At 44.4% G+C, this 12,059-nt stretch overlaps 1 protein-coding gene across 1 annotated transcript in view; it reads left to right on the forward strand.

Moving 5' to 3' along the window:
• The window catches only part of ANXA2 (annexin A2), a 44,011-nt gene extending 40,623 nt beyond the window's left edge, over nucleotides 1-3,388 (forward strand). The window contains exons 11-13 of the mRNA XM_042988735.1: nucleotides 356-414; nucleotides 1,499-1,621; nucleotides 3,028-3,388. Coding sequence (XP_042844669.1) covers nucleotides 356-414; nucleotides 1,499-1,621; nucleotides 3,028-3,087 — 242 coding nt within the window. The 3' untranslated portion in view covers nucleotides 3,088-3,388. The remainder of the gene's footprint in view (nucleotides 1-355; nucleotides 415-1,498; nucleotides 1,622-3,027) is intronic.
• The last annotated feature ends 8,671 nt before the right edge of the window (nucleotides 3,389-12,059 follow it).

Raw genomic sequence — 12,059 nt, forward strand, 5'->3', positions numbered from 1 at the left:
GGGAGGTGTGACTCCTTTAGATGACTTGGGTAGTTGTATAATCTTCACTGAGGAAATTTAAGGTATGAAACTGAGGGACGCTTATGTTGGTAGAGCGAGGAGTTGCCCAGGAAGAATAAAATAACAACAAAAGGGGCCCTGTTGGGGAAACTCACATATCCTGTAGCCCTCAAGATCCCCTGGTTTAAAATCACCGTGGAGCCGAGTTTCAGAGGAGCCCAGGTTTTCCCTTAGTGTTTCCCATTTTGCAGCCTGTTCCTGTTACATTAGGTCATCTTATTTGTGGCCCGGGGTCAGGGCCTCACTCCTCCCTGGTGAGGAGAGGAGTAGCTGACCCCTTTTCTTCACTCCACAGTCCAGTGCATTCAGAACAAGCCGCTGTATTTTGCTGACCGACTGTACGACTCCATGAAGGTAAGGGCAGCCAGCTGAGGGGTCCATGTTTCCACAGTGGGCTTTTCTTCTTTTGTGCCCCGAACTATAAGTCTCCTTGACTAGTGGCTGGTGAAAGGGACACTGCCGTCTGGGTGCAGGAATGTACTAGTCAGCTGTGGTTGTATCGGACAGGTGAGAAAACCACAAGTCAGTCTTCTCTGTCTCTCTCTCCTACCTTCTTGAACGTGTGTTTGTGCGCAGGTAGAAAATAAAGTACCAGATGGTAATCGTGTCTGACTCCTGCTCAGACTTCTCAGTGATGGTCTTCCATTACCCCAGAGCAAAGACGGGCAAGGAAGGGAGAGATTATTAAGCAACCCACTGTGCGGGAGACATTGTGCTACTTACTTGATCTTAAATCATTACCAAAAAGTCCATTTGGCCTGTGACATATTCTTTACAGATCAGGAGACTGAAGCTCAGAAAGCTTTAACTAGCCTGAAATAACGTAGCTAGATTTGAACTTAGGTCTGTCCGACTCTAAAGGCGGCCCCACGACTGTCTCTTCCCACAATCCCATCCCATTTTCTGCGCCTCAGATGTCCCTTGTGCTTTCCACCTTCCTGGCCCTCCCACTCCTTCCTGCATCATCCCTTGCCCACACCACCTCTCCCATCTCTCCTAGGGTTTTGGTCAAATAGGACATGTTCCTCAGTGCCTCTGGTCTGAGACTCTGAAAGTAAATTCTGTGGTCTTTATTGTTTACACCATTCACATTGGCACAGAGCCACAGTGAAAGTGTGGTGGCCTGTGTTCTCTAAGCCCCGAGAGCCAGGAGCTGTTTGTTACATATTAAACTCTCACACTTACTAAACTGAACCATGCAGTAGTTAATGCTCCGTACACGTTTGTTGAATGCACAAAGTGGGGGTTTGTGCTGATGTCATCCTGGAGTGTTTGAAATTCCAAGATGCTCATTTTTCTTAAAGGAGCAGTTTCATCGTTACCTTTGCAGTTTCTTAAAGGGCAGCCTCAAGAACCCAGATGAGTTCCATGTGCAAGAAAACTTACTGGATTAATGTTGTCAGTGAATTGTAACTTGGAACATGTGCTTGACTTTCAGGGCAAGGGGACTCGCGACAAAGTCCTGATTAGAATCATGGTCTCTCGCAGTGAAGTGGACATGTTGAAAATTAGGTCTGAATTCAAGAGGAAGTACGGCAAGTCCCTGTACTACTGCATCCAGGTAAGCCCCGTGGTGACGTGTTGGCCCTTCCTGGCCGTCTAGAAGGCCCTGGAGCCCCAGGCTGGTGTCCTGTCAGAATTATGACAGAATGGTGGTTTTCTAATTCACTGGGGAAGAGGTGCTAGTCCTCAGGTATCAGCGGTTTATTTAGAAAGTGCCATTAACGATTTGTCCTAGGATCTTATAGAGACAGGCAAATATTTTACACTTCCCACATCTGCTGTTCTACAGTGATAATTGGTGTTCATGCCAATGATCCTGCAAGACTTGCTGACATCCTCCTGAAGAGCCCGAGGTCAATTAAATGTTGCATTTTATGCAGTTGACCCTTAAACAGCACAGGTTTGAACTGCACTGGTTGAAAATCAATAGATGTTTTTCAATAAATACAGTGCAGTACTGTAAATGTATTTTCCTTCTGATTTTCTTAATATTTCCATTTCTAAAGCTTACTTTATTGTAAGAATACGGTATATCATACATATGACATACAAAATGTGCGTTAATGTTTATGTTGCAGGTATGGTTTCTGGTCAACAGTAGGCTATTATTAGTAGTTAAGTTTTGGGGGGAGTCAAAAGTTATATGCGGATTTTTGTCAGCACGGGGCAGGGGCGAGAGTTGGTGCCCCTAACTTTGGCCTTGTTAAAGGGTCAACTGTTTCCATTTTTTGAAAATCCTCTGTGATAGGCCTGGCAACATTTAGTTACACAGAACTTCCATCTCCCATCAATTCAGTCTCTCTATTTTGGAGAGACGGAGCATTTGCATGCAAGGAGTGGCTGCACACACATCGGCCCCCTGGCGTGTCCTTCAGACAGGCATTGCAGCCCCCCTTTCCAGAAGACCCTGCAAATTTCAAAGGCATGTCCGTGGTTACAAAGGATGAATTTTGAGGTGGGTTTGGTACACCCAGGTTTGTTAGGGCACGTGTTTAAAGTTTAGGGACCAATGAGCCCACTAGTAATCATTTCCTCACTTCACTAGCTTATTCCCACGTGACCTTAAGAATCCTGGAAACAGCACGGTGAGGAGGAAAGTACCTCTCTTCTCTGGAGGCACGCAGGCCAGAGAGAAAAGTGGTGGTGCATACAGGACCTCACTGCAGTAAGAGCAGGCTGGGTTCTGTGGGTCTGGTTCCTTGCTGTGTTAATCCCTACTACCTCACATTCTCTCTGCCCTCGCAGTAGTCATGTCACTTGACGCCCCCCCCCCACCTAGTTTCAGACCCCCTGAGGGTCTACTGATGATGGTTTGGGTCTTTGTGCCTGGACAGGTCCCTCAGAGTCTTGTCTTTGTTGCTGCTCAGGGAGGCTCTCTATGCGTTGAGCCTGCTTGTATGTTGTTGCAGACCTTGGGTCTTTTTGCTGATACTGAATTTCTTTTTTCTCCTCGGCCATTTATAGCAAGACACGAAGGGCGACTACCAGAAAGCGCTGCTGTACCTGTGCGGTGGGGATGACTGAGCCCATGACAGCATGAGCGCCAGGAGCAGTGTTCCTTTGTTTTCAGCTAACAGTTCTAGAAAATAGCTTGTGACTAACAAACAGCCCCCTTATGCTCATCCCTGCGAGGATGACGTTAGCATTGCCCCCTCCCCATCTTTATTTCAGTTGCCTAAGCATTGCCTGCCTCTCATGTCTAGTCTCTTTAGCCAAAGAAATGAACATTCCAAGGAGTTGGAAGTGAAGCCTATGATGTGAAACACTTTGCCTCTTGTGTACTGTGTCATAAACAGATGAATAAACTGAATTTTTACTTTATAAACAAGTACTCTGTGGACCTTGCTTTCAACTTAATTGTTTAGCAATCAAACACGTGTAAAAACAAATAAAATAAGAAATAAAAATCAGACATGCATCAGGGCTGTATCGCTCAGCTGGTAAAGCTGTCCGCTAGAGGAATAAAGCTCTGGGACTCAGCTGTTTGATATGGTGGCCAGTATCCAGATGTGGCGATTTACATTTAAACTTATGTAAATGAAACACAATTAAAAATTCACTTCCTCAGTCACACTATCCACATTTCAAATGCTCGGTATCCACATGTGGTTAGCAGCCCATGTATTGGACAGCACAGGCAGAGAACATTTCCATTATAAGGGAAAATTCTACTGGGCAGCTCTTCTTCATGCCCCGGGGATAATAGTACCTACGGGGAAAAACTTCCATCTGCTCATCTTCCTGCAGGTAAATTACATGAAAACAAATGATCAGTGATGGCCTCAAACTGGGAAGACGAGTGGGGTGGCATGGTGGGCTCTATTTAGCAAATATTGCAAATATATCTAAAGCCATTCGGACGTACAGAAATTAATAACGTTCTGTCTCAACCTCAAGGACTCACCTGTCAGTGAGTCAGGCTACAATATTCTTGGAAGGAGGTGTAACAAAAGTGGACTGAGAGCACAGAGAAGAAAGTGATTGCTTTGGGGAGGATTGGGAAAGATGACCCAGAGGAGAAGGAAGCATTTGAGCTCTGCCTGAAAATCCAAGGTGAAGGTTTAACACAGGGAGAAAGCTCTCCACCGGATTCTTTTGGTTCTGCTATTGGCGAATAGGTGATTCGCACTAAAGGTACTATAGGCACAAAGACTTAGGGCAGAAAGAATTCTGTCTCCCCTACCTCCCGGCAGCCAGGGGTCATTCCTGGCACCACCTGGTTTCAGGTCTGCCCCCCTTTCATGGAAGGACTGCAGTAAACATGATGTGTGTCATTGTGTCTCATAATGTCAAGATGCTGTCCATGGGCTGCTAGCCCAGGACACTGTGGACGGCTTGCTCACCCAGGAACTTCCCCTAAGCTGGGAATAGGGCTGGAGGCAGAGGGACTTGATGGCTGTCCCCAAACCCTTACGCTGTATTTATTCCTCCTCCTTAGAGGATTCTGTGTCACCTGCTAATTCCTGAACCTGGCCGACATAGGACACAGTAGTCTGTGGGGACCGCAGGTAATGGCAATAAACAGGTAAAATGGCAAGTCGGACAGAATGTGGGGAGTGGGGGTGCTGGAGAAATGAAGAAGGTCTGCCCCACTTTGAGCACTTCAAATTCCATTCAAATGACACTGTGTTGACCCAACAAAATATATCTGTGGCCTGAATGATTTGCCGTTTTGACCTTTGGCAAACTTGGGGTAGAAACTCAGGGTGGAGCATGGCTCTTGTGTGGCCCTTGATGTACCTGTAAGCCCACGACGCTATTTCTGAAAAAGGATGTGAGGCAAAAGTAGTGCCTTCTCAAATGTATCCATCTATGCATATTAGAATTGATGTTCAAATCCTAAAATCTACGTTTCCGTGTGCTTGGGGCAGAGTTCAAGGAACTGCGTAAGAAGCAGGATGTTTACATTTAACCCTAAATTATGGTATTGAACTCAAAATTGATAGGGCTGGGCAGAAGCTGTCAGGAGCAATGTTTCATATTGAGAAGTATCTGGGCTTTGTTTCTTTCCATCATAAAGTGTGTTTCAGGCTGCAAGGGGGAAAGTGGTGGGAGAAGGTAAGGCTGTGCAGCCGGATTGTGGGAAGGCTTCTGCCCCCACCAGGCACCCTGGCCACTGGTCTGGCTGGTCGGATCCTCTAGCAGGCGTGAGGGAAAATTCAAAAGGCAGACTGGCACCGGAAAGGCTCTGGGAGAATTGTTCCAAACACCGCCCGCTAATATCTAATATCTAATATCTAATATCATCCAAAACTGACAGGGCACTTGGACTTTGGTCTCATACTCCTCCGGATTCCAGTCTGTCCTCGGTCAAGCTGTCCAAAGCATTTCTTGAAATAAAGAACCATCTGGAGATTTGAATAGTCTCCCAAACAATTTTACTTTGTAAAGAGAAGGAAGAGAGCACCAGGCAGGCTTTAACATTTTGTCAGTTGATAATAAGAACTTTGGTTTTATTCTTTGAGGAGTTAAAGGCAATGCATGTAGTATAGCCATGGAAACTTACTGAACTATGTGAACAAGAGGATGACTTTTTCCCCCTCTGACCTGTGTTGTGGAACTAGGCAAGGCTGTCACACCGCACAACTCCAGATGGCACCCTTCACGCCGTATACTATATGAATGGTATCTCCTTTTGAATTATGCAGTACACAACCTGAGTGGCCATACAGGACAGCCCTATATGGTGACCCTAGGCATGTGTAAGATGGCCCATTAGGTCTTTTGTCACAGAGTTGGCTTCCAGATTAAAGACAAATTTTATTTGGGAACAACTGGCTAAACCTCTGAAGGCCTCGATTTTGCCATACAGATTTTTCCAAACGGATCTTTGGATCCGTTTTATTGGGCTATACACGAACGGCTCTGCATATGAATCTTCCCAGCATGCGAAGTTCCTGTAGTGTAAATTATTAGTAAAGATGGCTAAAACAGGGAAAACCTGACTCACAGAGTGGCTACATTTAGCAAGAAAAATGATTTGAGGACAGAACTCCTTTAAATCAATTTTTAGTCTTTAAATGACTCCAATCTCCAGGCGTCTCCCCGTGTTTTGACAAACGGCTTTGGCTTCTTATCCACATCAGTTTATTTGACCTCCTTTTTCCATCAACTACCAAAATGAAAACTCTGCTTCGAGAGAGAGAGAGGGTGCAATTTTAAACATCCCTTAGCAATGAGGCAGAACATGCTATAGCCATCAAGTTCTAGTTGTTCATTCTATTTATTGAGAAAAGCCTGTAGCCTGATTTCTTTTATGCGAGTACATTTGAGCAAGCAAAGTTTATAGAGATGACTTATCTCATTACATTAGAAGAGTGATTTGCTATCTCAGCATCTATAAGCAATTTTAACAGACATTTCTGGATGAAGAAAAGCTTTTGTAAATATATGCGAAAGACACGATTTCATCAAGCATTAAATTGGAGGTGCCCCGGAAAAATATTACATTTGTGCATTCAATTAGCTTGATTGTGGCTGAATTTTGTCCACTGAAGGCAGCATTTCTGCAGAAAAACAGAAGCAATCCCTACGTCAGCAGGTTTCCTAAAACAGAAAAGCACACTTTTCCCCCTTTGCAAGTCTTCTTTTGCATTTGTGCTGTTCCCAGCTATGCGTCCCTAATCAGGCTGCTTAGTCTTGTTCTCCACAGTAGAGTGCACGGGAAGAGTAAACCAGAAGCCACTTTATTTAGGTGAAATCCAAAACCAACAATTCCAACCTTAAATAGCGTGTACCCAGTCTAAATGCTCAGCAAGCTCTGGGCAAAAAGGGGGCTGGTCCAGATGGAGTTAAGTTCTCCAAACTTCCCTTCCTCGCTTTCTGCAGGGCCTCTCTCTCCTTTAGGGGCTGTTTAAACTTTAAACAGATGCTGTTTAAACTTTAGTATGGCTGTTAGCTCATGTCCCTTTCTTGGATGTGTGTTTATAGGGTCAGCCTTATCTTGGAATGAAAGCTTTTGTTTCCCTATCACAGGAAGGAGAGGAGTTACTAAGGAAATGGACAATGTTTGGGTACAAGAGGCCTTTCTTGGACCCCTAAAATCACAGTGAAGCAATGAGCTAAGTATTTGGGATATTCACCAGCCCTCCCCGCCTCCCCAATTGGTAGTAGTTGAACTACTGTAGTTGAACAACCAGCTTTCCGTTAAGAAGAAACAAACCAGAAAAGACATAGTATGTCCCCTACCTGGCTGTGGGGTGGCTGTTATTTTTAAACAAGTGGTGATGACAAATGGAACTTTCCTAGCTTTAATCCATTATAGCCTAAGACTATCATACTTGCAAGTACATTTCTAAATATTAATTTAGGGATTAGGAAGGGTTTGAATCAGGAATTGAGAAATCTTTTCTTTCTTTCTTTCTTTCTTTCTCTCTCCTTCCTCTTTCTTTTTCTCTTTCTTTCTCTTTCTTTCTTTCTTTCTTTCTTTCCTGTTTATTTTTTTATTTTGAGAGAGGGGGAGAGAGAATCCCAAGCAGGCTCTGTGCAATCATCACAGAGCCCCATGCGGAGCTCAATCTCATGAACTGCAAGATCATGACCTAAGCCTAAATTAAGAGTCGGACGCTTGACCGACTTAGCCCCCCAGGCACCCTGAGAAATATTTCTGACAAGTTTTAGGTTTTTATGTCGGAGAGTTTGCCAGTTTTCAAATTTTACCATGGATTCTTGAGTTTTTGGAGAACCAACTTGGTCTTAATGGACCACATTTGTTCTAATAGATATGAACTCCTTTATGACTTAGAAAGATTTTTAAAGTCTGGAGTTGAGCAGGTAATATGGGGCTTCAGTCACTGACTTATTCATTGGCTTACTAATTTAATCAACAGATCGACCTACTATGTGCTGATGATTGACCTAAGCCCTGGAGATTTAAGGAACAAGGCATCACTGACCATGTAGAATGAAAGGGCTGTGACTGAGGAAGGCACAGGTGAGGTACTTGGGGGTCCATAGTAGCTAATCCTCACCCAGGATGAAACATCTGAAGGTTTCTGGGACAGGCAATCCTCAAAGCAGGATTTATTTGCAGTAAAGGGGGTTGCAGTGTTTTTTACTGATGTACAAGAGGAATACACAGTAATTGTAGAAAGCTGGAAAATACAGAACAGTGTAAAGAAGAAAATCTGAATCACCTGCAACTTCAACCACAACCAATCATTGTTAACATTTTGGCAGGATGACCTATTTGAGAATTAGGTCTTATTTCCTTGGCAGTAAGCACATCAGGAAAGAAAGAGACAATTTTTCCTCCTCCTCAAAAGGGAGAGCTGGCTTTAGGCAGTGAAAGTCTGGCTTTCTTTGCTGCAAGAGTTAAGTGGCTTTTGCTTTTTCAAAGTCGAGTTCAAGAAGATAGAGGCCTGGATTGTTCTGGGTGGTGGTTCTGGATGAAAGGAAGAAGGAAGTAGCCTATCCCTTGGCCAGCTGGCTTTCCAGAGACTAAGCAGGACAGTGTTCAGGTGATAGGGATGGAGCCTGGCCCCCACATAGTGCCTGAGTGTCCTGAGCTCTTATGGAGGATCAAAAACTGCCCATAACAGAATTGGCTATCTCTGGAAAGGTCTTAGTGGCTGGGCATGGTGAATGAGGAATGAAGCCCTGCCCAATGTTGAAATCTTTTTTTCCAATCCTTACCTGATGCTATACCACTATCTTCTCAATCACCAGAATAGTCAGGGGTCCCTCCCTCCCTCTTTTCCCTTCCTTCCTTCCTTCCTTCCTTCCTTCCTCCCTTCCGCCCTTCCTCCCTCCCTTCCTCCCTTCCTCCCTTCCTCCCTTCCTCCCTCCCTTCCTCCCTTCCTCCCTCCCTTCCTCCCTCCCTTCCTTCCTTCCTCCCTTCCTTCCTCCCTCCCTTCCTCCCTCCCTTCCTCCCTCCCTTCCTCCCTTCCTCCCTCCCTTCCTCCCTTCCTTCCTCCCTTCCTCCCTCCCTTCCTCCCTCCCTTTCTTCCTCCTTTCCTCCCTTCCTTCCTTCCTCCCTTCCTCCCTCCCTCCCTTCCTCCTTCCCTTCCTTCCTTCCTTCCTTTTATTTTATGACCTACAATATCTATCCCAGGTAAATCATACTAAGTATTCCTGACACTTCATAGCGCTAAATTTAGATATAACTTTGTACTTTGAAAACCCTAAGTTAGCTAAATTTTGTAAATCAGTAAGGAAGACAGGATCCTACTAGAGTCATAAAACATGAGAGGAAAACAAAGGATGTGCTCTGGATCTCATATTCCAGGTTGCTAGAAAAACAGGGAAACAACAGAAAGTGATTTCAGAGCATCAATTTAAAAAAAGAAAGATGTAGAATCAAAAATTTTCAGCTTGTCAGTGGGATTATGGCCAATTCTTTTATGTTTATTTTTTTTTACAGTTTATTTATTTATTTTGAGAAAGAGAGAGAAAGAATGGGAGAGAGCCTCAAGCAGGCTCTGCACTGACAGTGGGGCTCTAGCCCATGAACCATGCGCTTATGACCTGAGCTGAAATCAAGATTCGGATTCAACTGACTGAACCACTCAGGTGCACTTGCCAGTTTTTAATTATGAGGTTTCCATGTAGTTACTATTTGACCTCTAATATTGACAAATACAGAGTAAGATAAGAAATGTTGGGGCATCTGTGACGCTCAATCATTTAAGCGTCCGCCTTCAGCTCAGGTCATGATCTCACGGTTCGTGAGTTTGAGCCCCATGACTGGCTCTGTGCTGACAGCTCAGAACCTTGGGCCTGCTTTGGATTCTGTGCCTCCCTCTCTCTCTGCCCCTTCCCTGCTTGTGCTCTCTCTCTCTCTCAAAAAATAAATAATAAAAAACAAACAAAAAAAGAAATGTCGGTCTTGTTCCCATCCTCTGTAGCTTTTGTTTATCCCCTTAGCCAAGGTCTACAAATCCCCACATGGAAATTAAGGCCTGGCTTGACCCTCGTTTCAGACCTATGCTGGCCTGAGCATGGAATATTGAATCATCTGTGTCTCCTGCTGCTCCTGGGAATTTGGTGGCCTCCGTACTTTTCTGGAGAGGAGTGAGCTGTTCCTGGGACTCACATTCTGTCCCCAGCACTGTGCCTGGCTCTGATAACCCTGGCCCTGTAGAGGCTGAGATTGTTGTAACTTGTCTTCTGCCCTGGTAACTGACCTCATCTCCCAGCTACCCTAAACCCTGGGCTTGATCTTTTTCTCAGTACCCTGGAACCATTTCTTCCAATCTCAGTTCTACTTAGCTCAGTTCCTCCTCAATGAATGTCCACATAACAGGGGCAGCCATTCTTGAAGAATGAGCTCTGCCCAGCAATTGGAACATCCCCTCACTTTTCTGAGCCTTACTGGCTCTTTCCATTGTCATGGGTAACTGTTTGCCTGTACTTCAAACATTTTTCATGTTTGCTTTGCCTTACTCTAAATAACCAGCCAGGCACTGATAATTCAGAGATGATAACACAATTTGTTTGGCACAAAAAACATGCTACATAAGTTCAGAGATCAGATAATAACTTCTTTCTTTTCTCATCCTCCACCTACTGCTCTGCCAGAAACTCCTCCCTTAACATTAGTCTTTGCATCTAGACATTGTCTCCATGCAAACATGCTATTTGGGAGGGGTGGTTCTAATTAATCCTTTAGCATACTTGATTTATAGCCACTTATCATTTCCTCAAAAGAAAATGTGGCTCTTAAAGCATGGCATGTGGGATAGAAGTTTTTTTTTTTTTTTCCCTTTTACTATTTTTGTTTTGTATTATGAACAACAACAACCAGTAATATACTGCTTTTCTTCACATTCGTATGGGTTTTTAAGAAATTATTGCTTTTTCCCCCTGGAGAACTAACAGACAAAAAAGCAGTACCACATTGTGAAATCTGTAAATCCCAGAAATCAACAGCTTGAAGACAATCCCCAGGATCAGGGAAGAATACAAGTGTCACAAGAGATGAGACAAGCACATATAGGGATAGTAAGCTGAGGGAGTCACTGTTTCAATGCCACTGACCCAGACAATAGGAACCCTTTTTCTCCTGGCACCCACTGCCACCACCTTAAAGGGGTCATTTGGGGTCTATGGTCTGAAGAACTCTTTTCAACTGACACAAGAGTTGCTTTGTGGAGAGGTGCAACGAGAAAGCACGAATAATAAAGTCAGAACTCAGGGAAGAACACATAGTGAAAAGAAAACCCAGAAATGTCAACATCTTTGCTACTTCAACCAACTGCTTCCATTGTACCCAAAAGGGAGTCTGGAAAACATTTCAGGGTTCAAATCAGCATATGTATCATGTCCCTACAAACCCTACAGGGTTACTTTGCTGACTAGATGGTGATCAGCTTATGTCCTGAAGCAACAGAGACAGGTACCAAGACTGCCAAAGTTAAGGGGAAAAAAAGGTGGAAGTTGTGCTTTCTTCAAAATGAATTGGCTTTGAAACTGCCTTTTCTCCTGGTCTAGCGACTTCTTTCTCCCACACTGCTGCAGGTTTTATTGCCTTACACTTGAAATGAAAAACCGAATTTTGAGGTGCAAGGACTGCGCAATCCTGAGAAGACAGGGGGTCTGCAAGTACAGTAGTCAGACAGGCTGCGCTCTCAAGGCTTGGCCTTCCTTGTATCCCAAGAACCTATCCCTGAGGTCAGTTTGAAGTTCTCTGCAAGCCTGGTGACCACTCACTATCCCACTGGGGCAGTGTGAGAGAGTGAGGTCTTCAGTACTCCGCAGATAGGAAATGTCCATGAGTTTATTTTTTTTTTAATTTAAAAAAAATGTTTATTTATTTTGAGAGAGAGAAAGAGCATGAGCAGGGGAGGGGCTGAGACAGAGAATCTTAATCAGGTTCCACACCCAGCATGAAGCTGGATGTGGGGTTCAATCCCAGGACCTTGGGATCATGACCTGGGCTGAAATCAAGAGTCCACAGCTTAACCGGCTGAGCCACCCAGGCGCCCTGAAATGTCCCTGAGTTTAAAAAACAAAATCATGATTGTTCTTGGGGCTGCGCTGTTTCCCCCATTCCAGTT

Source organism: Panthera tigris, chromosome B3, assembly GCF_018350195.1.
Source record: "Panthera tigris isolate Pti1 chromosome B3, P.tigris_Pti1_mat1.1, whole genome shotgun sequence".
NCBI classification, from domain to species: Eukaryota; Metazoa; Chordata; class Mammalia; order Carnivora; family Felidae; genus Panthera; species Panthera tigris.